This window comes from Cryptomeria japonica, chromosome 3 (assembly GCF_030272615.1).
Source record: "Cryptomeria japonica chromosome 3, Sugi_1.0, whole genome shotgun sequence".
NCBI classification, from domain to species: domain Eukaryota; kingdom Viridiplantae; phylum Streptophyta; class Pinopsida; order Cupressales; family Cupressaceae; genus Cryptomeria; species Cryptomeria japonica.
In genome coordinates, this window is record NC_081407.1 from 818,942,644 (window position 1) to 818,970,206 (window position 27,563).

At 36.1% G+C, this 27,563-nt stretch overlaps 1 protein-coding gene across 1 annotated transcript in view; it reads right to left on the reverse strand.

The window, feature by feature from the left end:
• The window catches only part of LOC131037294 (sugar transport protein MST4-like), a 42,765-nt gene extending 25,124 nt beyond the window's left edge, over nt 1–17,641 (reverse strand). Inside the window, exons 1-2 of the mRNA XM_059217734.1 lie at nt 16,968–17,641; nt 8,457–8,690 (exon numbers count right to left, since the gene is read on the reverse strand). Coding sequence (XP_059073717.1) covers nt 8,457–8,690; nt 16,968–17,641 — 908 coding nt within the window. The remainder of the gene's footprint in view (nt 1–8,456; nt 8,691–16,967) is intronic.
• Nucleotides 17,642–27,563: the final 9,922 nt, after the last annotated feature.

The following is a 27,563-nucleotide window of genomic DNA, read 5'->3' on the forward strand; positions in this document are numbered from 1 at the left end:
CGTCATCTTCCCACTGCTTGCAGCCCAAATATGGTCTCCATATGACCACATCAATATCGTCTATCACTCACCACCAATGCTCTAGCCTGCCAATCCGTGGCTATGATGTGATCATATCATACAAATGAACAAAACTACGTCCATGACCCCTGCCCCTGAAGTGTATCGGTCGGGTAATCGACAGATGCTCATAGGCCCATACCTGCAGCAATGTCACTCCACAGCCCAATCCTACGGATCCATGATATACAAACTGATGAAGCTCATAATACAAGTGGGCTAGCACACATGGTCCCCAGGCAAATCTGGTGTGTTGTGTCACCAGTGTCTCTAGCGCTCCTCCCCAGCCCACAGCCAACCCCTGTGTGGCCCTATCTGGACATAGGAACCCACTAATCGCTCCGCCTATCACTGCCGGCAATGCTAATCCTGTGGCTATCATGGTATCCCATGCCACGTGTCCTACCCTCATCTCCAGTCTAGGGTCTTGGAATACCCATCTCAAGGCTTCTCTGTCTCCATCTTGATTTTATGGGATCAGCTCCCCATCGATCGGTATCCGTAAAATCCTGTACACATCCTCTAGGGTGACTGTCATCTCACCCATCGGCAAATGGAAAGTGCACGTCTCAGAGTGCCATCTCTCAGCTAATGCAGTCAGCAAACCCATGTTTGCTCGAAACTCGGGCACATACAACACATGTCTCAATCCCATCTCCTCAATAGCAGCTCTATCCTCGAAAGACAACTCAGGTCGCAACCTCTGCGTCGACGGGAATCTCTCCCATGACTCTAGCATCGGCAAATACTCCTGCAATCAAGCAAATCACTCATGTCAGTCATAGTGGCATTCACTGTTCATCACAAAATGCTAATTTTTATCTAAATGCATATGGCTATCTATCCTAGTGACACTCACTGTTCATCACAAAGTGTTGCTTTTATCCTAGTGGTACTCCCTGTTCATCACAAAGTACTACATGTGTGACACTCACTGTTCATCACAAAGTGTTGCTCACATTGTACTCACTGTTCATCACAAAGTGTTGCTCATATTCTAGTACTCCCTATTCATCACAAAGTACTCTATCTTGGTATTCACTATTCATCACAAAGTGCCTTGATCTATCCTAGTCTTCCAAGAGGACCTACCTGAGTGTATCCTCTCAGCAGCTTATCCAATTGACAACGTATGTTCATCATAGAATTGTCGATTTGACCTAGAAGATGCAAATTCACACTTTTTCAAATGCAAACATGCTTACATGACATAAACGCGCTCAAAGACTGCACAAACGTGCCTGAAAAACACAAATGCACCTGATTGACACAAACGTGCCTATGCTCTGCACAGATGCGCCTGGGTGACATTGACGTGCCTTCTTGGCACACACGCGCCTGCACAGCATAGACGCAGCTGCAATTGACATAGACGCGGGTCCAGACATAGACGCGCCTGGCACAAACACAGACGCACCTCATGAGCACAAACGTGCCTGGCACCAACGTAGATGCGCCTAGACATTTTTTGACACTTTTTGGACCCTAGTCTAAGCACATTTATTACCCTATCTGGCATGCATTAATGACAAAACTAAATGCATCAAAGTACAAGGAGGTTTGGTGGTACTTACTAGCTCTCCTGCCTCTGCTGGCCTCTGGAATCGATGAACGCAGTCGAATCTGTGAGTGAAAGCCATCGCTGCTGACTGTTGCTGCTCAATTTTTACTCTGCAATATGCTCTCATGGATGTGTAAATGACAATGAGGATTTATTTTCCCCCGTGGTCTATCTTATAGCCTACCCTAGCCCTCACCTTCATTTCTCGAGTCAATCTTCATTATCCCATGACTCTGTCACTTTATCCGGTTAGTCCATTCTAGCCTTTCTTTCTGATCGAGAGATTGTCTGCAATCTTTTCAGACATTTTCATCCAATCTCTCGAGGGGGCATATCATTCCCATCTTGGGGCAACTCTGTATCAGTTCATCTTATCTTCTTTGAAACAACGCGACAAGCCACATTGTCTCAAAGAGGGGCAAAATGTAGACACCCAAAATTGTCCAATCTAATTAAATAAATATTTTATTTATTTAATTATCTTAGCTTAATTCTTCTATTAATTAAATAAATCTTTATTTATTTAATTAATTCATTTATCCTCTTCTAGCCTTATTTCTCATTTAAATAAATACATTTATTTATTTAAATTACCCTTTTCCTAAATTAAATAAATATCTTATTTATTTAATTATCCCACTTCCTCTATTAATGAAATAAATATTTATTTATTTAATTAATTCATTAACCTTTTCTACCCATGACACATGTCATTTATCTCTTAATTCATATACTACCTACCTCTTTCATTATTTTATTATTTATTTTACCTACCCGCTAATCATAGCCGACCTCCTTTTACACCTCTCAATCTTATCCCTCCATTTCATATAGTGTCTTCTATATAAGGAGATGCTTCCTTCATTATCAAACCCTAATGATTCATTCTAATCAATTTATGCAAGTTGACTACACTATGATCCTACTAGCAACCACATTCTGTTCTTTGTTGAGCTCTTGTGCACATAAAATCTTAGAGCAAATATATCAAGCAAGATCAATGGAGATAGGAAGAATGGAGATTCAAACCCTATTGGACATGTGATGGTATAATCTTTGTGATTTCATTTGATTTGCATTGCCTTAGGTAATCTTCATATGTTATGGTGGATCTTTGTTGTTGTTAGGCTAGGGTTTTTGTGGTTGAATTCATTTAGCCTTTCAATATTGTTATTATTGTATCCATTTTCACCATATACAATAAACGTTTTGTCACACATCTGACTCACACTTAGTAGATTATTCTTTAAGCCTTCCACATAATATACATCACATGCCTTCAGTTTTTCATCAATGCTTAGAGTTCCTTTTCCCTTTATTTTGATGGAGGAATTGTCTCCAAATCTTACTGATCTACCATTCCAATCTTCAAGTTTAAAAAAATTCTTTTTTTCACCAGTCATATGGTTTGAACAACCACTATCTACCACCCATATATTTTTCCTTTCATCATGCAAGACAATTTGTACTATGAGACTTGATTCTGCCTTTTCTTTTTCTTTCTCAACCCAAACTGGTTTGATTTACTTCTTCTTGTCTGCTTCTATATTGAGCTCAAGTTCAGTTACCAGCTCATGATCCGGATTTTCCTTCATCTCCTTGATCTTCCAATTTTTGCATAATTTTGCTATGTGTCCAAATTCTTGACAGTTATAGCATTTTACATTTTCATTTAAGAGGACTTCCTTAAAATTATTGTAGGGTACTAGTTTATTCTTCCTACAATCAAAACTCTTATGACCATATCCATTGCACTGATAGCAGACAACATTCATATTTTGGAGGTGATTAAATGAATTTCTACTTTCATAACTCATAGAGGGCCTATTGATTAACCTACAGTCATCTATTATGTGCCCAAATTTGTTACACTGTTAACAATAACCATTAAAGTTTAAAACATACCGGTTAGGTTGTCTTGGTCCTTAATGGAACTGCCTCATTGGGGGTCTTCCCCTCGTGTTGTTAAATTTAGTGAATCCTTCATGGTCAATTCTTTCTTTTCTCCTTGGGTTTGCATATTGGTGCGAGAAGTGTGTCCTCCGGTTCATTGCTGCACTCCAATTTGAGTGGCGATTTCCAATAGCATCTGCATATGTCTTTTTGCGGATATCCTTGCTTACAGTGAATGCCTTCTTTTCTTCACCTTTAACTGAAAAGGTGAACATTATTTCTTTTCCGGATCTATCTTTGTGGGTTGAACTTTGACCTTCTTCAAAGCCTAAGCCACTGGTGTCTTTGGATTGTTTTTTTTTGCTCAACATCTTATCTAAGGCCTCAGTATTGGCTTCATACTTGCTCCTTACTTTTATTTCTTCCTTACTTTCTTCAAGCTCCTTTCTAAGCTTTAATATCTCTGCTTCTAGCTCTTGATGCTCCTTTTCTTTCTTTGTCAGATCAGAGGTTGTAGCTTCACAAATCCACTTAGTTTCTTCCAGCTACAATTTCAAGTCAAATATGACTTGACTGGACTCATCTAGAGACTACTTCAAGAGATCTTGTTCATCTACTGCAACAAGATTAACCCTCTTGAGTTCTCTTCTTGTTTTACTCAATTCTTCAAGTGCACTGATAAGTTTTCTCTCCAAATCCACTTCAGCTTCAATATCCTCTTCTTCCTCATCTTCACCAGCTGGTCTATCAAGTGCCATGAAGAGATTGACTTTTCTATCGTTCTCATGGTAATCATTTTCTGATGTATCTTTGTCATATGTTGTGTCATCTATAATGGTATATAGACTGTTCTGGTTCTGGTAACCTCTCCTTCCCTGCTAGTAGTCATTCCTTTCTCTATCTTTGTCGGCAAATCTTCCGAACTCTCTTTACTCATCTCCACCGGTTTCTTTGTGAGAACAATTTGCAGCAAAGTGTCCTACCTTTCCACAGTTGAAGCATTTAAGTGGTATCTTTCCTTTGTACCAGTCGGATCCTCTTTTGAGCTTCTTGATAAATTTTGCTACTTCTACATCAAAGTCTTCACTAGATTCTTTATGAGTAGTGGATTCTTTGCCCTTTTTGGTGATGTTGAATGCTTCGTCTTTCCTTGAGGAAGTATCGTCGGTTGTTCTCATCTCATAGGCTGTCAGAGAGCCAAATAACTCATCCATTGTAAAAGTCCTAAGATCCTTGGCTTCTTCTATGGCTGACACCTTAGTATAATATTTAGGAGTGAGAGATCTACGTATCTTCTTGACAAGAATCTCATATGCAATCTCTTCTCCAAGTCCTCTAATAGTATTCACAGTTTCATCAAATCTATGAAGAAAGTCTGCAATCCTTTCATCATCCTTCATTTTGATGCTTTCAAGTTGGCCCTTTAGTGTTTGCAGCTTAGCTTCTTTGACTTTTGCATCTCCCTCAAACAACCTCTACAAAATGTCCCATGTTTCCTTTGCTGAAACACAGTGCATGACTTTGACAAATTCATTATCGGACAATCCACTCAAGATAGCATGTTTTGCCTTTGCATTATCCTCATACTCCTTTTTTGCATACGGATCAAAGGGAGGAGTATTAGGAATGACATACCGATTCTTGACCGACATCCACTTATCAAAACCAAGATGAAATATAGGTATCCATTCTTCTGCTCCAGAAGGCATAGTTGGATCCATCAAACATGGGTTCTTTTGAGGAAGCAGACTCACTTCTTGCCATTGTGTTCAAAGTCCATAATCTACCCAAGGTTTACAGATAATCAAGAACCTAGGCTCTAATACCAATTGTTCAACACAGAATACCACTAAGAGGAGGGGTGAATCAGTGGTTCCTAACCTTTTTTCTTTTTAGATCTAACCTCAGAATATCAGTTATTCACTTAACTACCAAACAGTCATACCGATAATACAAGAAAGAAGGCCAAAGAAATAATTCACACACAATTAACTTCACAACACCAGATTTACAAGGAAAACCCAATATGGGAAAAACCCCGATGAGAAAAGTTGCTGGAGTCTACTGCTCCAATCCAGCCTCATAGGTAAAACACTGACTTACAAAGATTTTGGGCACCAACCCCTGCACTTTTAGGGCACCAACCCAAGGAGAACCAACCCCTGCACCAAGCTTCCACTTAGTGATGTATATTGAAATACTATTTAAATACAATTAAGGCTTCTTGTTGCAAATGAATTCTACAACTCTTTAATCAAATAAATCTTTGCTGGTTGACAGTCTTTTCTCCTTCACTGAATCTCACACCATCGGTTGTGAGATTACTCTCTCTGATTCTCGACCTCTATTATCTTTCTCTCCCTTTCACACACAGTCTCTCAACATACTTTGTCACACTTGGATGCCTCCTGATCTGCCACACCTTGCTGGTTAGGCTCAACTGCAGGATTATAGTTTTGTCAGTAGAATCCTCTCACCGGTACGCTTGCTCATGCACACTGCAATTTTTTGATAACTCTCTTTATGGCTCAGAATCCATATACTTGCTCACTCTCTCTTTTCTTCTCCTTCTACTCCCACTCCACATGTCTTGTCTTCAACTCTTATTTCTTATCCCATGTTTTCCTACCAGAACATAATTCAAAAACCTGAGCGGTAAGGGTTTCCTCTTTCTAACACAATCTTCATGAAATCCAAATCCCACCTATCTTGGATTGATCACCTGTATTTCAAGGATGCACGTGTACATAGTTTCCATTATCCAACACATATTTTTTGGAAGTGGCAATCTTGAATCAGATCTTCTATCACGAAATCAGTCGACACATAAAGTGTTTCAGTAGTTTCCTTTTTGAAGACTTCCTGAATCAGATTTCCTTTGCATTGATTCAGGCACCAACTACTCCCTAATCTTCCTCTGTCATTCCTTCTTCCTCGAGCCGCAATCAGTCAAATTCAATCCTATGATTTGTGGCTCCTTCATTAATGGTGATTATTTATTTCAACGACCCTGTTGATGAGGCTTTACCAACCACAACACATTTGCCACCTCTGCTCCACATGACATTACAATGATCAAGACATAGCCCACTAACACATAGCCGGTCTAACAAACACATACCAGTACATCCCTTCACTAGTAGAGCTTTCTTCTTTTATTTACCCGGTAGAGCATACTATACCAGTAGGCCTTCAATCTTTATTCTCACCCTTATATGAATATTCATCATGCTAGTTGATATCAATGACAACTTAGTGCCAAAATGCCAACAAAAATAAGTATTGGTGTAATACAATATGTCGGCCTCAATACATTTACACATTATCCAATCAATAAATCATTTCCAAAATGAGTCATGCTAATCTAGAACATGGTTTCTTATGTTGGTTCATAACCTGGACCTATCTACAGGTCAAGGAAAATATGTGAACCCGATCAGTCCAATATGCAAAATGTTGAATGCAAACATCCAATTGATCCATATCTTTGCCATAACCAAATGATCTCCAAATGATAGCAAGTCATCATCAACTTCCTGAGCTGTTGATGAAACATATGCTAGTAACTGTGCATAAGCCAATATCTATACCGGGACCACAATGTGTCGGTTCATCAACAAACCAATATAACCAGAGTGCCAAATCAACAATGTAGACCTCTGGAAAGATAATTGTTGACATCAATGACAAAACCAATGCAACACATGATGAAGTCATCCATAATACCAACAATAATATCATCAACAAATACTTCAACAATTAGTATGTCATCATCATTGATTTTATAATATAGATTATTGTCAGCACTGCCCTAGTAAAACCAAGCTTGAAAAGATATTTAGCCAACCTTGCATACCAAGCTCTAGGTGCTTGTTTCAATCCATATAAAGATTTCCTTAACCCACTAACCATATTAGTATCATCTGATAGTAAAAAACCATTAGGTTGCTCAATATAAACTTCCTCATCAAGATCCCCATTCAATAATGCACATTTAACATCCATCTAATAAACCTTGTAGTTTTTGTAAGCAGCATAGGCAAAAAATAATCTTACAGCTTCAATCCTAGCTACTGGTGCAAAAGTTTCTCCATAATCAATTTCTTCCTTCCGAAAATATCCTTTACAAACTAGTCTATCCTTATTCTTTATAACTTTACCATCCTCATTCAATTTATTCCTAAAAACCCATTTAGTTCCAATAACATTTTTATTTTTAGGCTGAGGAACCAAAGTCCATGTGCTATTTTTCTCAATCTGATCTAATTCTTCTTCCATAGCTTTTGACCAAAATTCATCTTTACATGCTTCAATTACTGATACCGGTTCAACTTGTGAAATTAAGCATACCTCATTAGTTTTCATTCTTCTTCTTGTCATCACTTTGTTTCTCTTATCCCCAATGATTTGATCTTTAGAATGATTCAATCTCACATACCTAGGAGTCTTCTGACTCTCTATTCCTCTTCCCTATTCTTCAATTACTATAGAATTCTCTAATGTGGAGTAACTGGTTCAACTCTCTATTCCGATAGAGGTGCTACTGGTTCAGATATAATTATTTCCACTACTGGTTCCTTCTCATAAGTTCTGATTTGACTTTTACTCGGCTCATTTACTTTGACATTAGTACTCTCCACTATTCTCTGCAATCTCTTGTTATAACATCTATATGCTTTTCTTTCATTAGAATAACCAAGAAATATGCCTTCATCACTTCTAGGATCAAATTTCTTAATAGTTTCATCTCTCCTAATGTAACATTTACTAACAAAAATTCTGAAATACTTAACTGTAGATGTATTGCCAACCATAATTCATAAGGTGTCTTACCAGTTTCTCCTTTTATATGTACTTTGTTGAATGTCTAAACCATTGTACTAACTGCTTCTCTCCAATAGATATGAGGTAGATTAGCTTCCATCATCATTGTTCTAGTAGCATCCAAGATAGTTCTTTAAACTGCTGAAACAATTGCAGGCACAATGTTATGATTAACTGAGGCCTGTTTCTGCGCTTCAGAAGATTTCTGAATGGATGTTTAACTGATGCAGCTATTCTACTAACCTCTACTAATTCATTGAATTTTGGATCCACATTGTTGGTTCCTCTAATTTTTCTCAATACAACCTTACCCTCTTCCAGGAATCCCCTTTCAATCAAATTATTGGGTGTTGTTGGCATTTCAATAAGGATATTGAGAAGGTTGCTGGAGATTATTGATATACCTGAAGAAGGATGATTACTGTCTTAATAATATTATTTTCTCATTGATGTCAAGAAATTGATTTTCTGATTCAGTATGATGTTGCAATATCTTGAAAAGTATGTTTTGATGAGTATTAAGAGGTCGGTAAGTGACACAGAAAGAATGTGATAATGAAAGGGAGAAATAAGTTATTCAATGGGCAACTATTACCGAGTTAGACAATGATGCGATCATGTTGTTTTGAGTATTTTGATATCCTACATATGTTGTTGCTTATAAGTTCAATACTGTACTATGTCACCAAGCAAAGATCCTTGTCAGTAAACCCTAAGGTACCTAGTTGGTAAACCCTAAGGTTATTGATATCAGTTAAAGAAGGTAGAATGTCTACCGAGTGAATTTCAGTATTAACTGAGTAACAACCGAGTTATAATAGATCGCATTGGATGAATAAAATCATTATTTAATGAAGGATGCTGATGAGCTGGAGATGAAGAAATGATTGGTATGACGTGCAAGAAGTTTGTTAAGGATCTATGGTAATGGAAAATCAAGAGGAAGATCTATAGCACAAATTGAACCACAATAACATAGCACAAGTTCTAAGGAAGGAATGCAAGTTCCAAGGTGAGGTAAAACATTTTTCAAATAGAAGGATACATTGAACCTAGTCAAGTTTGATGATCTGATGGCTAAGATTGATTGTGGGAAATGTGATCAAGGAGATTAAGCGGTTAGAAATTGTTCATAAATAAGGAATTGTTGATGAACAATGCATGCGGGCAAACGTATGCACAATGATGCTACAGTAATGTTTACCGAGCACAGAAGCTTGAAGATTTGATTCTAGAACAGATTGAGAAGCCCAGCAAGCCCAACAAGGGACAAGATAAGTCTTATGACAAGATTATTTTGAGCATATAGAACCTTCTTTAGCATTTCAGATGTAAAGTTGCAGATATATTTTATTACTATTATTTATTTTGTAAGTGACAGGAAATCTCTTAACCGAGTGGACTTAACAGTCTTATTTGTAAACCCTATAGCAAGGTAACATTCTAAATGAGTGTTTGAAATCCTTTGACTAGGTCACTTCTAACAAAGTGCAAGACTCTAACAAGTCTAAGGGAAATCCCTTAACTGGGTCACATCTAGCAATGTGTTTGTAATCTTTAACAGGATTTGCTTTTAACCGAGCATACTCTAGAAGGCTATATTTCTTAGTGGGTCCGAAATCCCACAGTAGTTTTTTCCTATTTGAGTTTCCATGTTAAATCTGGTGTTATATGTGTTGTGATGTTATATGTTCATGAGTTTGAATGTTTTACAGTTTTGGCTATATATTGTGAAGTATAAGCTACCGAGGTTGAATCTGTTGAATATATTGAAGATTAAGTTTGTATGATTCACACCCCCCCCTCTCTCTCATCTTATTAACTATTGGCATCAGAGCTTTACAATTGGCATCAAAGATTTGGACTCTATAAGAAAAGTTTAAAGGTACTTGAGGCAAAGATCCGAAGATGTATAAAAGAGATGCACCAAAGCTGAACAAGTCAAGTTTCTCCACATGGTAGAAAAGGATGAAGCTGCATTTATCAGGAATTGGAGAATACGCAACATATTATATGGAGAATGATTACATAGCACCTAGAACCAACCCAATGACAATGAAAGAGATAAAGGCAAAGCAAGAACATATTCAAGCTATGATTGAAATAACATCTGCATTAACCGACTTAGAGTTTAATGATCTAGAAGGCTGCAATGATGCTAAAGCGATGTGGACCAAGCTTATATCTGTGTATGGTGGTGATGAACATGTTCAAAGAGAAAAAGTAGATAGTCTAAGAGGAAAACTTGAATCCATGAGAATGAATGAGGGTGAGAACATAACACAATACAATACAAGGTTAAAGGAAATTGCCAATCAAATTAAAGGAGCAGGAGGAACTATTGAAGAAAATGATGTAACAAGTAAGTTGTTGAGAACCCCTCTACCTGCTTATGCATTTGAGTCTCTACAATCAATGAATTAAGGCTTGTACCAAACATGTCAATCTCTTTGGATGCCACTATCGGTAAGCTACATGTATTTGAGTTAACTAATTTTGATAATAGTGGGTCTTCGGTAAATAAAGTTGAATCTACATTTAGTTCTTTTCATCTTGGTGAATCTAATGACTATAATGATTGAATGAATAAGTATTCTGAAGGAAATAATAGTCGAGCAAGTGAGAGATTTCATAAAAACATGGAAGAGGTACACAAACTATATGAAGAAATCAAAAAGCAAGAAGAGTTTGAAGCATTATTAGCCAAAAGGTTACCGAGAGGCAAAGGTAAGTATAAAGGAAAGTTACCTTTGAAATGTTTTAACTATGATAGAATAGGACATATGGCTTCTAACTGTCCTGACAAAGAATCTAGTGAAAAGAGAGAATACCAAGATGACATACAGAAAGACAACCAATACAGAGGATACCGAGACTTCAGAAGGAAAGATAGAAAGACATGCCTAGTAGCTGATGAGGAATCCAACGTTGATAAATCTGATGGAACTGATACAAAGGAAGTTGTTTATGTGGCTATCAAAGATGGATCAAATGAAGAAAGGTATGAAGAAAAAGCCCTAATATCTCACATAAATACTAATGATTCTTGGATCATAGACATTGGATGCTCTCATCACATGACAGGTGATAAACACAAGCTTGTTAAATTATAAAATTATGATGGAGGTTATGTAAGATTTGGCAATGATGCACCATGTCCGGTGAAAGGTAAAGGTTCTATCACACTTCTTGACAATGCTAAATGTTATGATGTATACTGGGTTGAAGGTTTGAAATACAATTTGTTGAGTGTAGCACAGCTAAACAATACAGGATATCGAATAGAATTTCAGAAGGGAATTCTCAAAGTTCATGACAAGCATGGAAAGCTAGCTGCTACTGGGACTCAAACAAGAGGTAATACAATTCATCTTGACTCAACTCAGAACAAATGTCTATATGCAAAAATAGAAGATACCTAGTTATGGCATAAAAGGTTTTGTCATGTAAATTTTGATAATCTGATCAAAATAAGTAAGAAGCACTGAGTAAGAGGTCTACCGAGCTTGGAAAAACCTGAGAATGCTATGTGTCGAGGATGCCAAATGGGTAACATGACAAGATCAAGCTTTACAAGTAAGTCCTACACTTCTAAAGGAATTTTAGATCTAGTGCACACTAATCTTTGTGGTCCAATGAAAGTTCAAAGTTATTATGGAGATAAATACTTCATATTATTTGTGGATGATTACTAAAGAATGATGTCAGTTATGTTTTTAAAAGAAAAATCAGAAGCTTTTCAAATGTTTAAATGGTACAAGGCAAGAGTTGAAAATGAAACAGGAAGACAGCTGAAATGTCTTAGATCTGATAGAGGAGGAGAGTTCACTTCTAATGAATTTAACTTATTCTGCAATGATCATGGTATAAAAAGGCAAGTATCTACACCGAGAACTCCATAGCAAAATGGGATAACTAAAAGAAGAAATAGATATATTGTAGATTGTGTCAGAACCCTGATGATTGAAAAGAGGGTACCTCAAACATTTTGGAGAGAAGTAATAAGCACTACAGTTTACACCCTGAACCGAGTACAACTGAAGAAAGCTTTTCAAATGTTTAAATGGTACAAGGCAAGAGTTGAAAATGAAACAGGAAGACAGCTGAAATGTCTTAGATCTGATAGAGGAGGAGAGTTCACTTCTAATGAATTTAACTTATTCTGCAATGATCATGGTATAAAAAGGCAAGTATCTACACCGAGAACTCCATAGCAAAATGGGATAACTAAAAGAAGAAATAGATATATTGTAGATTGTGTCAGAACCCTGATGATTGAAAAGAGGGTACCTCAAACATTTTGGAGAGAAGTAATAAGCACTACAGTTTACACCCTGAACCGAGTACAACTGAAGAAAGCTTTTCAAATGTTTAAATGGTACAAGGCAAGAGTTGAAAATGAAACAGGAAGACAGCTGAAATGTCTTAGATCTGATAGAGGAGGAGAGTTCACTTCTAATGAATTTAACTTATTCTGCAATGATCATGGTATAAAAAGGCAAGTATCTACACCGAGAACTCCATAGCAAAATGGGATAACTAAAAGAAGAAATAGATATATTGTAGATTGTGTCAGAACCCTGATGATTGAAAAGAGGGTACCTCAAACATTTTGGAGAGAAGTAATAAGCACTACAGTTTACACCCTGAACCAAGTACAACTGAAGAAAGGAACTATGAAGACACCATATGAAATCTGGTATGACAAGAAACCTAATGTAAGTTATTTTAAAATCTTTGGAAGTAGATGCTATATTCACAAAGATGACAGAAATGGAAAGTTTGATCAGAAAAGCGAGGAAGGACCATTTCTTGGTTATTCTTCTAGAAGTAAAGTATTTAAATGTCTGATCAAATCATCTAACAAAATAGTGGAAAGTGCAAATGTGAAAATTGATGAATTTTCAGAAAGAAATGATGAAGGAATTTCCAAAGAACTAGAGAATTATGAAGAATTTGTTTATGTTCAACCGAGAAATCCTACCGAGAAAGTTGATGAATAAAATGAAGAAAATACTCAATTACTGATTGATGAAGAAGATCAAATAGAGCATGCCGAGCCCATATTAGTCAAATATGTCAGAAGAAATCATGCATCAAGTAAGATTATAGAAGATAAGGATGATCTAGTGATGACAAGGAACAAACTGAGATAGAACACATATCTGATAACTGAATTTGAACCGAGAATAGTAAAAGAGGCATTTAACAATGAAGATTGGGTAAATACTATGACAGAAGAGATTGATCAAATCAAGAAGAATGAAACATGGACATCAGTCCCAAGACCGAAGGATAAAAATGCAATCGGTAGAAAGTGGATTTTCAGGAACAAGCTAAATGAAAAAGGTGAGGTCATTCGGAACAAAGCAAGACTAGTTTGCAAAGGTTATGCTCAAGAAGAAGGAATAGATTATGGTGAGACTTTTGCACCTATGGTTAGACTTGAGGGAGTAAGAACATTGTTGGCATATGCTGCTTTCAAAAATTTCAAGGTATATCAAATGGATGTTAAATCTACATTTTTGAATGGTATACTAGAAGAAGAAGTTTATATTGAACAACTTGAAGGATTTGTTGAAGACAAGAATAAAGATCAGGTATGTAAATTCAACAAAGCTTTATATGGTCTGAAAGAAGCACCTAGAGCATGGTATGAGAGACTGCACTCTACCTTAATCAAGATTGGTTTTATAAGAACAAGTTAAAATAGGAATATGTACATGAAGAATGATGAGGACAATGGAATACTAATCTCAGCCATATTTGTTGATGATATTATTTTTTGTGGAAATGATTCTCTATGCAACAACTTTGGAAATGAAATGTGCAAAGAATTTGAGATGTCATTAATCAGTGAGATAAAGTATTTTATAGGTTTACAAATACTGCAAATGAAAGATGAGATTTTCATTACTCAATCCAAGTACATAAAGGAAATCTTGAAGAAATTTGGAATGGAGGATTCTAAACCTGTAAGTACTCCTATGACTACTAACTGTAAACTATCAAAGAATGATGAATCTGCATCTGTTGATGAGAAACTTTACCGATCCATGATTGGAAAGTTGTAATATGTTGTTCACAACAGGCCAGATATAGCACATGCAGTAGGAATAGTTGCAAGATTTTCTGCAGATCCCAAAGAAACCCATATGACAGCAATCAAGAGAATTTTCAGATACCTGAGAAGCACAGAAGATTATGGCTTAGTATATGAAAAGAGGAATGATTTTGATTTAAAAGTTTATACTGATGCCGATTGGGCAGGAAACATTGATGACAGGAAAACCACAAGTGGTGGAGCTTTCTTTTTGGGAGAAAGACTAGTAAGTTGGCTTAGCAAGAAACAAGGATCCATTTCACAGTCAACAGTTGAAGCTGAATATGTCACTGCAGCATTGAATTGTACCAACATAGCATGGATCAAGCAACTGTTGGAAGGTATAAATGAAAATGTTACCGAGCCAGTAACTATATTCTGTGACAATACTAGTGCCATTAACATTTCAAAGAATCTGATAATGTACTCTAAGACAAAGCATATCTCTATAAAGTATCATTATCTCAGAGAAGAAGTTCAAGAGAAGAAAGTTGTGCTGGAATATATCAGCTCAAAGGAGCAAATAGCAGACATCTTCACAAAGCCACTGCCAAGGGACACTTTTGAGTATCTCAGAAGCAAGTTAGGGGACCTACCCCTATCTTCTACTCACTGACAGAGTTTAGTGAAAGCATCAATTTGATGACTCTATAGAATATTATTTGTGGATTGATGTTGATTTACGCACTTTAGGAGGTTTTCTAAAGATATGCAAGAAATAATGAATAGTATAAGTTGCTCGGACCAAGACTGAGATGATACATGTGTAACACAACAAGGCAATCACTTCACAGGGGAAGAAACCATGAATTAGTTCTTTTTCTTTTTGGCATTGTTGTCAAAGGGGGAGAAGACTAAATGGAGAAGATAGACTAAATAGAGAAGATAACAGAAGACTAATGACAAGGGGAGAAGACTTCAAGAGAAGGTTTAAACAGCTCAAGGATAACAGGAAAAGTCTAAACAACAATCTGAATCTTAATCAGTTGGAATAAGTCAAGTTGGTATTGCCATTTAAATTTGGTATTGCTATCAATGCCAAAGGGGGAGATTGTTGGCATTTCAATAAGGATATTGAGAAGGTTGTTGGAGATTATTGATATAACTGAAGAAGGATGATTACTGTCTTAATAATATTATTTTGTCATTGATGTCAAAAAATTGATTTTTTGATTCAGTATGATGTTGCCATATCTTGAGAAGTATGTTTTGATGAGTATTAAGAGGTTGGTAAGTGACACAGAAAGAATGTGATAATGAAGGGGAGAAATAAATTATTCAATGGGCAACTATTATCGAGTTAGACAATGATGAGATCATGTTGTTTTGAGTATTTTGATATCCTACATATGTTGTTGATTATAAGTTCAATACTGTACTATGTCACTGAGCAAAGAACCTAGTCGGTAAACCCTAAGGTTATCGATATCGGTTAAAGAAGGTAGAATGTCTACCGAGTGAATTTCAGTATTAACCGAGTAACAACCGAGTTATAATAGCTCACATTGGATGAATAAAAACATTATTTAATGAAGGATGTTGATGAGCTGGAGATGAATAAATGATTGGTATGTCATGCAAGAAGTTTGTTAAGGATCTATGGCAATGGAAAATCAAGAGGAAGATCTACAGCACAGATTGAATCGCAATAACCTAGCACAAGTTCCAAGGAAGGAATGCAAGTTCCAAGGCGAGGTAAAACGTTTGTCAGTTCAAAGGATACATTGAACCTAGTCAAGTTTCATGATCTGATGGCTAAGATTGATCATGGGAAATGTGATCAAGGAGATTAAGTAGTTATAAATTGTTTATAAATAAGGAATTATTGATGAACAATGCATGCGGGCAAATGTATGCACAATGATGCTACAGTAATGTTTACCAAGCACAGAAGCTTGAAGATTTGATTGTAGAACAGATTGAGAAGCCTAGAAAGCCCAACAAGGGATGAGATAAGTCTTATGACAAGATTATTTTGAGCATATAGAATCTGCTTTAGCATTTCAGATGTGAAGTTGCAGATATATTTTATTACTGTTATTTATTTTGTAAGTGACAAGAAATCTCTTAACCGAGTGGACTTAACAGTCTTATTTGTAAACCCTCTAGCAAGGTAACATTCTAAATGAGTGTTTGAAATCCTTTGACAAGGTCACTTCTAACAAAGTGCAATACTCTAACAAGTCTAAGGGAAATCCCTTAACCGGGTCACATCTAGCAATGTGTTTGTAATCTTTAACAGGATTTGCTTTTAACCAAGCATACTCTAGAAGGGTATATTTCTTAGTGGGTCCGAAATCCCACAGTGGTTTTTCCCTATTTGGGTTTCCATGTTAAATCTGGTGTTATATGTGTTGTGATGTTATCTGTTCATGAGTTTGAATGTTTTACAATTTTGGCTATATATTCTGAAGTATAAGCTACCAAGGTTGAATCTGTAGAATATATTGAAGATTAAGTTTGTATGATTCACCCCCCCTTCTCTCTCATCTTATTAACTATTGGCATCAGAGCTTTATAGGTGTTTCTACTATAAATATGGAACCCACTGTAAGAAGAAGAGCAGGAATTCCTGCTATACCCAGTGAAAGCCTCCATCCCCAAGGCCTGATTTTTTCAGTTCCATAGTTCACCAAGTTAGCAAACAGAATGCCTATTGTAACATTCAAATGGAAGAGAATATTAAGACCCCCTCTGATTCTGGTGGGTGCAATCTCTAAGAGGAAAAGAGGAACCGCCTGATTAGAAAATCCAACTGCACATCCAAGAATAATTCTACCAATGATAAGCATGTCCAGATCTTGAGCTGCCGCGTTTAACACTACTCCAATCACAAAAGATATGTCTGCAATTAGCATGGTTGGCTTCCGGCCCCATACTCTGGTTGTATACGAGGCAAAGAATGTTGCTATCAGACCGGCCAGATAGAGAGATGAAGTAAACAACTGAAGCCCCTGATTGTCATATTTACAATAAGGATTATTATTGTCTTGGATCTCATTCTTTTTCCTATACACTACAGGGAAAAATTTCTCCAGGAAATCATTCATGGACGTCACTCCTGAAATTCCAACATTGTAGCCAAACATTAGTCCTCCACTTGCTACCATTATATGTGCTATGATCACATATGGTGTTATTCGCGCTTCGAACTCCTCTCCTCGAGCACCCACTGGGGTTGCAAACCCTAATGCAGGCATCTTTATTGGCTGGATCTTTCCAACTGAGAAACAAAAACTTCAGAGACTACAAATTCACTCAAATTCTTCACAAGTCCACTATGGACCTTGAAATTCTTGAAGGACTGAAAGGTGAATCTCTGGACACAGTATTTTACACTCCTATGAAAAACTCTTGTATACTCTTATCAAGAGATATCATTATCTTGGTACCTGTTTTCTATTTCTATTGCATTTTTATTGAAGTTGAGTAGACACCTTGACAATGTATCTTTTCGTATGTCTTTTGACAATAGATATTTTAGTATTAATATAATATTATTATTTTTGTTTATTATTGAGAATGATTTGAAACGCTGAATGAAAAGTGCATTCAATACACAGTTTTAATTCAAAAAGTTTGTATCTACACAAAATACATACAATTTTAATCCAAAAGCTTGCATATACATAATATACACACAATTTTAATCTAAAAGCTTGCATGTATACAATATGGACACAATTTTAATCCAAAAGCTTGTATCTACATAGTACACATAGTTTTAGTCCAAAAGCTGGCATTTATGATTAAGATTTGGGATTGACTATTCAAATAAATGTTTAAATTAAAATAATAAATAAAGATACTTAACTCTCAAAAATTTAAATATTTTAATTGATTCATCCTTTCAGATTAGATGAATATCTAAATTAATGAAAAAAATCATTTATTAATAGAAAAAGATTAATTTACAAAATAAAATTTAATAATTATCTAACAACTAAATGACAAACCATAAATATATATACTACCCAAAATTAATTAGAAAGATCAATTTCATTAAAAAGAAAGGTAAAAATTTATTCAAACAACACAGATTTAGAAACAAGCAAAGAGCCCAACAGAAAGAGTACTACAAGGCTCTGTCACTATCAACTAACTTAAATTAAGTATCAGATCATTTTGAATTAAACAGGACCTTACAACTACTTAGCAATGAAATGCAATAAGGTTATGGCTGTAGAAATTCTCATATAGGGTCTTGTTGTGACGTATTCACACATCGCCCCATTGCAAATGAGGACCCCTACCTTTTTTGCTTTCTAGGGTTAGGTTAGTTTGCTTGGTTGCCTAGTCTTGTCTATTTGTCTTTGCATCGAAGGGTCACTAGGGGGCTCATTAGGATAGCAAGCTCTGCTTGAGTCAAGTGGATCTCCTCAAGAGGTCAAGTCAATTGAGTGATTAGGGGTTATTTAGATCATTCCTAGGGTGTTTTTGGTGTACTATTTGATCGCACTTCAAGTTGCTAAATCAAACCTTGGTTGAATGCATAATGTCCTCCTAGGTCCCATCCCTTACATCAAGGACAAAGCGAATTCTCCTTGAGAAGTTTGGAATGTCATCATGATCCTTAAATGTCCTGAAATTTGGCTAAGTGTGGAATGTCATCTTGATCTTGAAATTTGGCTGTCTGGAATGTCATCCTGATCCTAAAATTTGACTAGGTCTGGAAAATTGAAGAATCTTCCAACAACTAGATTTTGCATTATAACTCCTGCAAGGTCCGAAACCACTCTCAAACATCCTAATAATATATATGGAATATAACTTAAAGTATAAGAAAGAAGAAAGATATAAGGAAATGTCACTTATACTTAAATGTTATATTTCATATATGAATCCTGATGGAGAGACTAACATGACAAATTTCGCTCCTGACCCTTCCAAAGGGTCCAGAGTAAATTTCCTTATATCTCCCTTCTTGGTCATAATTTGCCTCATATATCTTATCCCCATTGTGTGATTGAGAGATTATTGATGTGTGAAACGAAGAAAACTGATGGAAAGTGAAGGATTTAAGCATAATTGCAAATTTTTCTCCTCACCCTTCCAAAGGGTCCAAAGCGAAATTCCTAGAAGGACTCCCCAATTTTGCCTAATGCACTAAAAGAACCTTATTTTAAGCTAAATTGATGGCAAGTTGACTTGATGGTGGTAGAAGGAGGTTTGACAAGTTAAATACAAGGCAAAGAAAGGAGAAAAGAAGTGTGAATTGAGCCTAAGGAAGAATTTCATGTAAGGAAGTTAAGTAGCGGAAACAACTTCCTACACTAACCTTGAGAGGAGGGTAATGCAAAACTTTTTCAGATCATTACAACAGTTACAGAAAATAGAAATAGATATAATAGCATTCATACCACAACACAATGATTTACGTGGGGAAAACCCTTTCGGGAGAAAAACCCCACCCTCCAAAAGCAGCTCAATATTTTATTCAGCAATCAAAAACAGATTACAACATACTTGCAGAGCAAGCTCTTCGCAGGAGTATCACTAATCAGAGATTCAGAGGCAACTCAATAGCCATAAGACTCTTACACCCAACCTCTATCTCACACACCTCATAAATAGGAGATACAATACAAGAAACCGTCAAACGGTATTACAAAACCATGGGCTAAAACCACCCAATAAGGTGTAGCCGACCTTATCTCCCTTCTAGATTCCCTATGACATGTTAAAGCACACATCAACACATGTCGCTCCCTTTTACCGCTCATTTATGTATTCGATACAAAATATTTTTCCTATTTCAGGAGTACAAACTTCCGGAGGCCATAACTTGAGAACCGGGTGTCCGATTGACGAACCGTTTGAAGCGTCAGAAAGCTCGCGAAGTGCTCTATCACCTTGTAACCCGCTTCGCCGGTTACAGCCACTTTTCAGGGCGTTTCGGAGCCTCTAAAGTCCCCAAAATTAAGTTTAAACATTTTATTGCACCCCTCCAAGATGAAAACTTTAATATCTTCAAAACTAGCTGTGACCTTGCGACGCAACTTTACCGGAATGCTTATCTAGCCAACCAGAAGCTTCAGGGAGAGTTTCGCACCATTTCGTGCTCAAATGAAAACTTACTATAAATAGTAACCTCACATAAATGCAAGGTTGAGACACCATTTTTCCCAACATTTCACTCCTGACCCTTCCAAAGGGTCCAGAGCGAAATTTCTTAAAACCTCTATCTGCTCCTTGTTTGAGACCAAGAACCTTATCCCTATGGCATATTTGAGGGAAGATTGATGTGTATTTGCCTTGCAAGGTGGATTGGAGCAAAGGAAATGACAGAATCAAGACTAAATGGCAAATTTCGCTCCTGACCCTTCCAAAGGGTTTAGAGAGAAATTCTTAAAACCTTTATTTTGCTCCCAAGTTTGCATCAAGCCTAGTGTTGATTGAGATTAGAGGCATCCTTAGGCATGCATTTGAGTAAGTTGTGGTCACAAAATGTGAATAATTTGTCCTAAAATGCAAATTTCACTCTTCACCCTTCCAAAGGGTCGAGAGCGAAATTCTTAAAACCTCTATTTTGCTCTATGTTTGAAACCAAGATTTGTTTTCCTATGGCATGGTTGGGAAGGTATTAATGTGTTCTTTCCTTGAGAAGAAATTTGAGGCAAATAAATGATGAAATTTGAGCTAAAATACCAATTTTGCTACTGACCCTTCCAAAGGGTCCAGAGCAAAATTCCTATAGGTCGAGAGTGAATTTCACTATAGGTCCTGTCCCTGGAGAGGATCTTGAGCGTACTTCATTCTAATTCCTTCTTGTTGATGATTTAAGGTAAGAAATTCTATTTTAGGATAAATATATTATGTATACTTAAACATCTTTTGTTTGTTTTGCAGATCAACAAAATCAAGTTCGAGGGAGACCAGGCCAGGACAAGGGCGACCTCTTCAAGTTTCATCATTATCAAGGACACTTCAAAGGCATGGAGGAGGACTCAAGGTGCTTCTAAAGCATTGGAAGACTTCAAGTGTTCAAGGAGTTGCAAGCTATCCTCAAGACCTCATTCTACCACATGAAGAAACCAAAGGATGTTAAGAAGAAAGATATTATTAACACGTCAAGGCGAGGTGAGCTACCAGAGAAAGAAAACTTGACAGTGAGGAGGCTTCAACAAACACATGGGAGTCAAGGAGATACATCAATCATCACATAAAAGATAGAGTAGGATCAACCAAGGCACACATGCAAGACAAGGTGGCATCCCAGTCACTATTCCTCTAGTCAGATAGCTCCACCTCAACATGTCTAGATTCAATGTACCTGACTCACCAGTGATGGCACAAACTTCAAGGCACATACCCCTCTATTGGTCCACACTCATGGAATGTAATTTTCTCATTTTCTAAAGGAGTTTGTTGTAACAAACCCTAATTAAGGTTTCCATCTTGTAACCCTAGCTACTGATTGTAAGTCAATCAGAGTTGTTGAATTGTAAAGAGCTCCCTATATAAAGCTCTGGCTCTTCATTTGTAGGAGTTAATAGCTAAGAGTTAGCTAATAATAGTTAGAGAATATTCAATAGTGAATAATCAGTAAAACAGAATAGTGAATAGAATAGCAATTAGAGTATATTAGGAAGGGAAGGCAAGGAATTGTTGCCTTAATTGTAAATGAACTCCATTTTTCATTGAAGTTGTGGTGAAGTGTGTTGTTTATTTTCAATATGCATGGTCTCTTATTGAATCTTCTTTCTTAGATGGTAAATAATTAGATTGAATGAAGGAAGTTATTGAATGCACCCGCATGGAATCCGCCTACTCCAAACCACTAGCCTCTTGCTGACTGTAAGTGCGTCCTGTGTGGTCAACTAGCATAGAATGAGCTTAATCTCGAGTCGTTACATGTCTATCATTCATACATTGTCTTGAATGGTGATCAGAGTCTGATGGTGTACGTTTTGAACATATTTGAAGCATCCCTTAAAAGATCGCACTGAGTTGGTGTGGAATTGTTCAGCCTAATAGTGAGACCCAACCCAGTAGGACTCCAACAAGTCATTCTTCTATCTTCTCACATTCTAGGTCTTAGAGTAGACTTTCTGAGCCCTGTATCTTTTGATGTTTCTTTATCTTCTAGCCAGTAGATAGGATTCAAGTTCCAACACATTAAATACTCAGGCCATCAAACGTAAGTCCCCTTGTGATTTCGGCATAATCACACCACACCACAAAAGCTTATCCACACATAGAGACCCTACATATAAGAACCTTGGAGTTGCCTCGATTGATCATTAGGCGAAATATTCAACATTCAAGGAAACTTTCTTCAAGAGAGGATAAGATACTTTGGTATTTTATTCTATGTTTGCATGTGCATAAAAAACACATCAACGGGTCTTAAATCTTGAGGTTGAAATTTCTTACCTTTTCTCAAGAACATAATCTTGAGAAAGATGATCAATTAACTAGACAAAAAATACTTAGTTTCAAACAATGTTTTGCCACCAATCTCTAATATTTAAAACTTGTTTAATTGATAATCAATCAAATGTAAGTTTTGATATGATTAATAAATAATTCATGATTTTTTGGGGGGCAAGATAATATGAATATTTTGAAAATGTCAGTCCATAATATTAACTAGTAAACATTGTTCAATATGGTTCTAAATGACATCATTATCATATTATCATGTTAAAAAGACAAAGAATTTCATAATAAGCATAATAAGGTGTTCCTTTTCTATGTATTTTGGCTATATAATAAGGTATTCCTTTTCCATATATTTTGGCAATTCAAATATGATAGGAAACAAACTTTCTTTAGAAGAAGCCTTGCAATCTACAGGCTCTCGGATATTCAATTCAAACGGAACCGATACATAACAGCCACTTGAATTAACTTGGCTATGGTGTTTTAAACAGTTTGAGGGCATATATGATAAGAGTTGAAATAGGCCAAGTATCATATATCATCAGAATTGGAACAAATATTTTGCTCAACTAAACTTATCATTTTTCATGCATCTCTAAATATCATTTATCCATTGCCAATTCAATGTATTTATTAAATGTAAAGAGAACCCAACAAGCTTAAGATTAAATCTAAAGTTGAGTCTCACTCTATATTTCATCCAAAGTTTTAGTTATCACTAAAGAAGTTATAACATATGATCATCAACCCAATTCAGTGTACTTATATAATCTTAAGAAGACCATTAAACTGATTCTGAAGTTAAGCCTAATCTAATCCATATTTCAATTGAAATTTTAGTCATCAAAAAGAATTTAAACATATGATGGTCAACCAAAAATACAACATTCTATGAAAACCTTCCTAAAATAGAAACCAAAATAAATAAAAAATATGCATTTATCTAAGTTATTGGTAAATACAGCGTGACAGTCAAAATGACAGAAAAAACTTGAAAGTTTACTTGTTGTTTAAGCAATTTAACAAACTATTCCATATCCATCAAGCCTAAAAGCTTTGATTAAAATAAATAAAATTTGGGACTAACATCTTATAACATAAGAGACTATCTTGCAAAGTGCTCATGTGTCGAATTGATAAGCATTATTTATCACTGCCTCGAAGTCTAAGAGCTTCCTTTGTCAGACCACGAAGGAAACAATTCCAATATTCCCATATCAGAAGCCTCCATTGATGAATTCCTTCTGGGATCAGTGCTAACTTCTTCTCCCTCATTTTCATTAACATTATTCATTAATATTTATTTAAACCAAAGGATTATAATATCCTTTATTTTTATCTCTATTTTTAATTCTAAAAGGTTTTTTTTCATAACTTTATCTTTTCTTTGAGAAAAGGTCACACAACGGTTTGGAATCAACCCTATAATGATGATAAATAGAAAAGAGATCTTACCCTTGTAGAGTAGAGGCTAAATTTGAAGTAAAATGTTGAATTCACAATATTATACCTTAGGTTTGATGTTGTTAATGACGATGCAATTCTCTTTGGATAAGACCCTCAAGTGTTGATGCAATAACATAACATGACAAGACAATATCAATAATAAAATTTCACTTGCATGAAGATTGTTGCACCTTGTTGCTCCATAATGCTCAGAACTAAATAAATTACTCATAATACTTGCTATAGGAAGTTCTTGAATGTTGATTTATATGAAAATGAATTATGAAAGATGTTCTTATATAGGGTTCCCAAGGCATTTCATAAATTAGGTTGACCTCCAAAGGTCATATTTAAATACCAGGATCACAAATAAACTTGCAAGAACTAGCACACCAGCATATTCAAAATTGAGCCAAATGTGGGGGGACTATGGTACCTAGTGCCCTTGAATACTAGAAATATGGTACCTATGACCATAGTCCTCTGAGAAAGGGGTGGGACAATGGAATATTTTGTGTACACAAGCTCACAATAGAGATTTTGATCACCATATTAGCATATGACAATATTTTTTTAGTAACGAGGTAATAAATATGCTTGGAAAAGAACTGGGAGAAGATACACCAAGGAAAGGGCCCGAAAATAAGTATGAAATTGTAAGAGGTTATAATTTATGACACTACAAGTTTCCTATTGCAAGGTGTTCACCCTTGGTCTCCTTGTGTTGTGTTGTGCAGCTCTTAGGTTTGTGACATGGCTTAACCGCCTCCTATGGATTGTATAAGTCTAGTGGTTGTATTGGGCATTAACAAGTCGATCTTTTGGTGCAATGACAATTGCACTTGTAACAAGTGGTATCAAAGATTGGTCATAGGGTCAAACCCCTTGTTGACACTAGGGGGGATTGTTGCAAGTTGTGCACCCTTGGTCTCCTTGTGCTATGCAACACAACACTCTGGTTTTTGGAATGGCTTAACCAGCTCATGTAGATTCAATAAGTCTAGTGGTTGTATTGGGCATTAACAGGTCTATCTTTTGGTGCAATGACAACCACACTTGTAATATTTTCATTGTGCATACTCATCTTGTGGAAAATTTTCAATTTGTCTCCCATTTCATTATTTCTCTAGCATCTCATACCTAAGCCCATTGAGTTTCTCAATCTCTATTTATGAGATATAATTTCCTGTGCTTCTTAAACACACTCAAATAGAAAACCACTAAAAAATACTTCCATTAAAACAAATAAAACCAAAGAATGCTACAAGAAAGGTGTCTCCTTCTACAATAAATTTGTAGCTCTAATTCCAAATGTTAAATATAATAGGGTGAATGAAATAATGAAATTATTAATTAATTAGTGATTTAATCTTTAGAGGCATATGATTAAGCCAATCAAATTAATGAAATAATGGAGAAGTGTTATCATAAAATATTCAAACTATATAAATATTAGTTATACATGTAGAAACTCTTTTGAGTAAAAGTCCATCCAAAAGAGACTTAAACTCAAAATGAAGCACATTAATAGTCATGTATCCCTTTTATAGTAATTTGATAGCATAATATTTGTTGGCAAGAGACCCTGCATAGATGAACCAATGTTGGACAATTAATGACAACTAATGCTAATGCATCCATCCGCATAACTCATTTTATTCATACCAAAAGAGTGATTGATTTTGGTTAAGTTCAACAGACTAGAAATCAGATTATTTGAATAGGTTGATCGATATGTACTTCAATATAGGTTTATATATTGTCTTGTGGATCTTAGCGAAGTATTGTGGATGTGTTATCTATCATATTCGAGGTTTGTGGCATATGGTGTTGACTCGTGGTTGAGTTAGATGATCCATTGTGCCGGTTCTCAGTTTGACAGAGCAATTTAGCAGTATTGTGTAAATAATCGTTGTGTGCATTAATTTTGGTTCTCAGATTGTGATCATGGTGTGTTTCTAGATAATTTTGGTAGGGTGTGGAAAATTATTTTTGGTCCACATATGCATTGGAGTTCGGATTGAGCCGACTTTGTATGCACGTTTCATTATTTGGATAGTGTGCTTGAAGACGACATGTAGAAGACCTAATTTTATGTTGCAGATATAAAAGACCGATGGATATGATCATTTTGTGTATCGTTGTATGTGTGAAAAGTGTTTGTGATCGATTTTGCGCAAGCGAAATATTTATGCTCCAAAATATTGAAGAACTATAAAATAAAGCAGTGTGGTAGGGCAACAAAAGATTAAGAGTTTTGTGCTTAACCAAAAATGTACCCTAGTATTTAAAGATGCTATTTTTTAGTTCAGACATTCCAATTATCTTTTGTAAAATATTTTGTAAGGTAGTGAACCTTCTGGGGTTGTTTCTTTTCTTTCTTTGAGCAGTGAGCTCTAGGCGATGTTCCTAAATGAATTTGCATTCCCCTATGTAATATTTTTATACTTTTGCAGAGTATATTTGATAGGGAGCTTGGTAGGTAAGTGCTCACAAGGTTAATTTGTTCAAAAGAAATAATTTGTTTCCAAATACTTATGGATTCTATTGTATATGATTACTCATTCTTCCTGATTTTCATGATGCCAAATACTCCATGGTTTTCTTGCCTAGCAAAATCCCTTCCTGGTGATGACTCTTTCCCATGCACAAAACTACTCAAAATGCTTAACCCTTCCAACTACACTTGCTCATGCTTGGCTCTTGGGGCCTTCAACCTTCAGTTTCAATGTGTACTAGGGGTCTTCCACATGGAAATGTAGGGGCAGTAAGGTCTTGTACACCTTTGCATGCTCATAACCTTGTTTGAGGACTATGACCCTTAACTTGCTCAAATTCACAAACAAGGATCAACTAACCCAAATGAGGCTGCAAACTATCTTGGAGTTCCAAATTACACTTGGTGGATTTCTTGGAATGATTTAATTATGTTTCATAAGCCTCCAAGTTTCATTTTCCCATCAGGTTCTTGCATTTTACAAAAACTGCCAATTTTGTGTGTTATGCAATAGGGCTACTAGCCCGTGGAGGCCTAATTGGCCCTTTTTTGCTCCCACTAGTTAACGATGGCCTTTTTAACCACAAAGAAAGTTTTTTATGATGTTTTAAGGTTGAATTCTCAAGGATTTTTGAGGTTTAGCCCACTGTTAGTGTAGTTTTCAGACCGTCCACTTTTTATGGCATAATTTGAGGGTTTTGTAGGGTTTTGAGTGCTTCCACCATAGTTACACTCCTTCAAACTTGTTTCAAACTCCCTATCTTATTGGACACTTCTGCCACACCATATTGAAG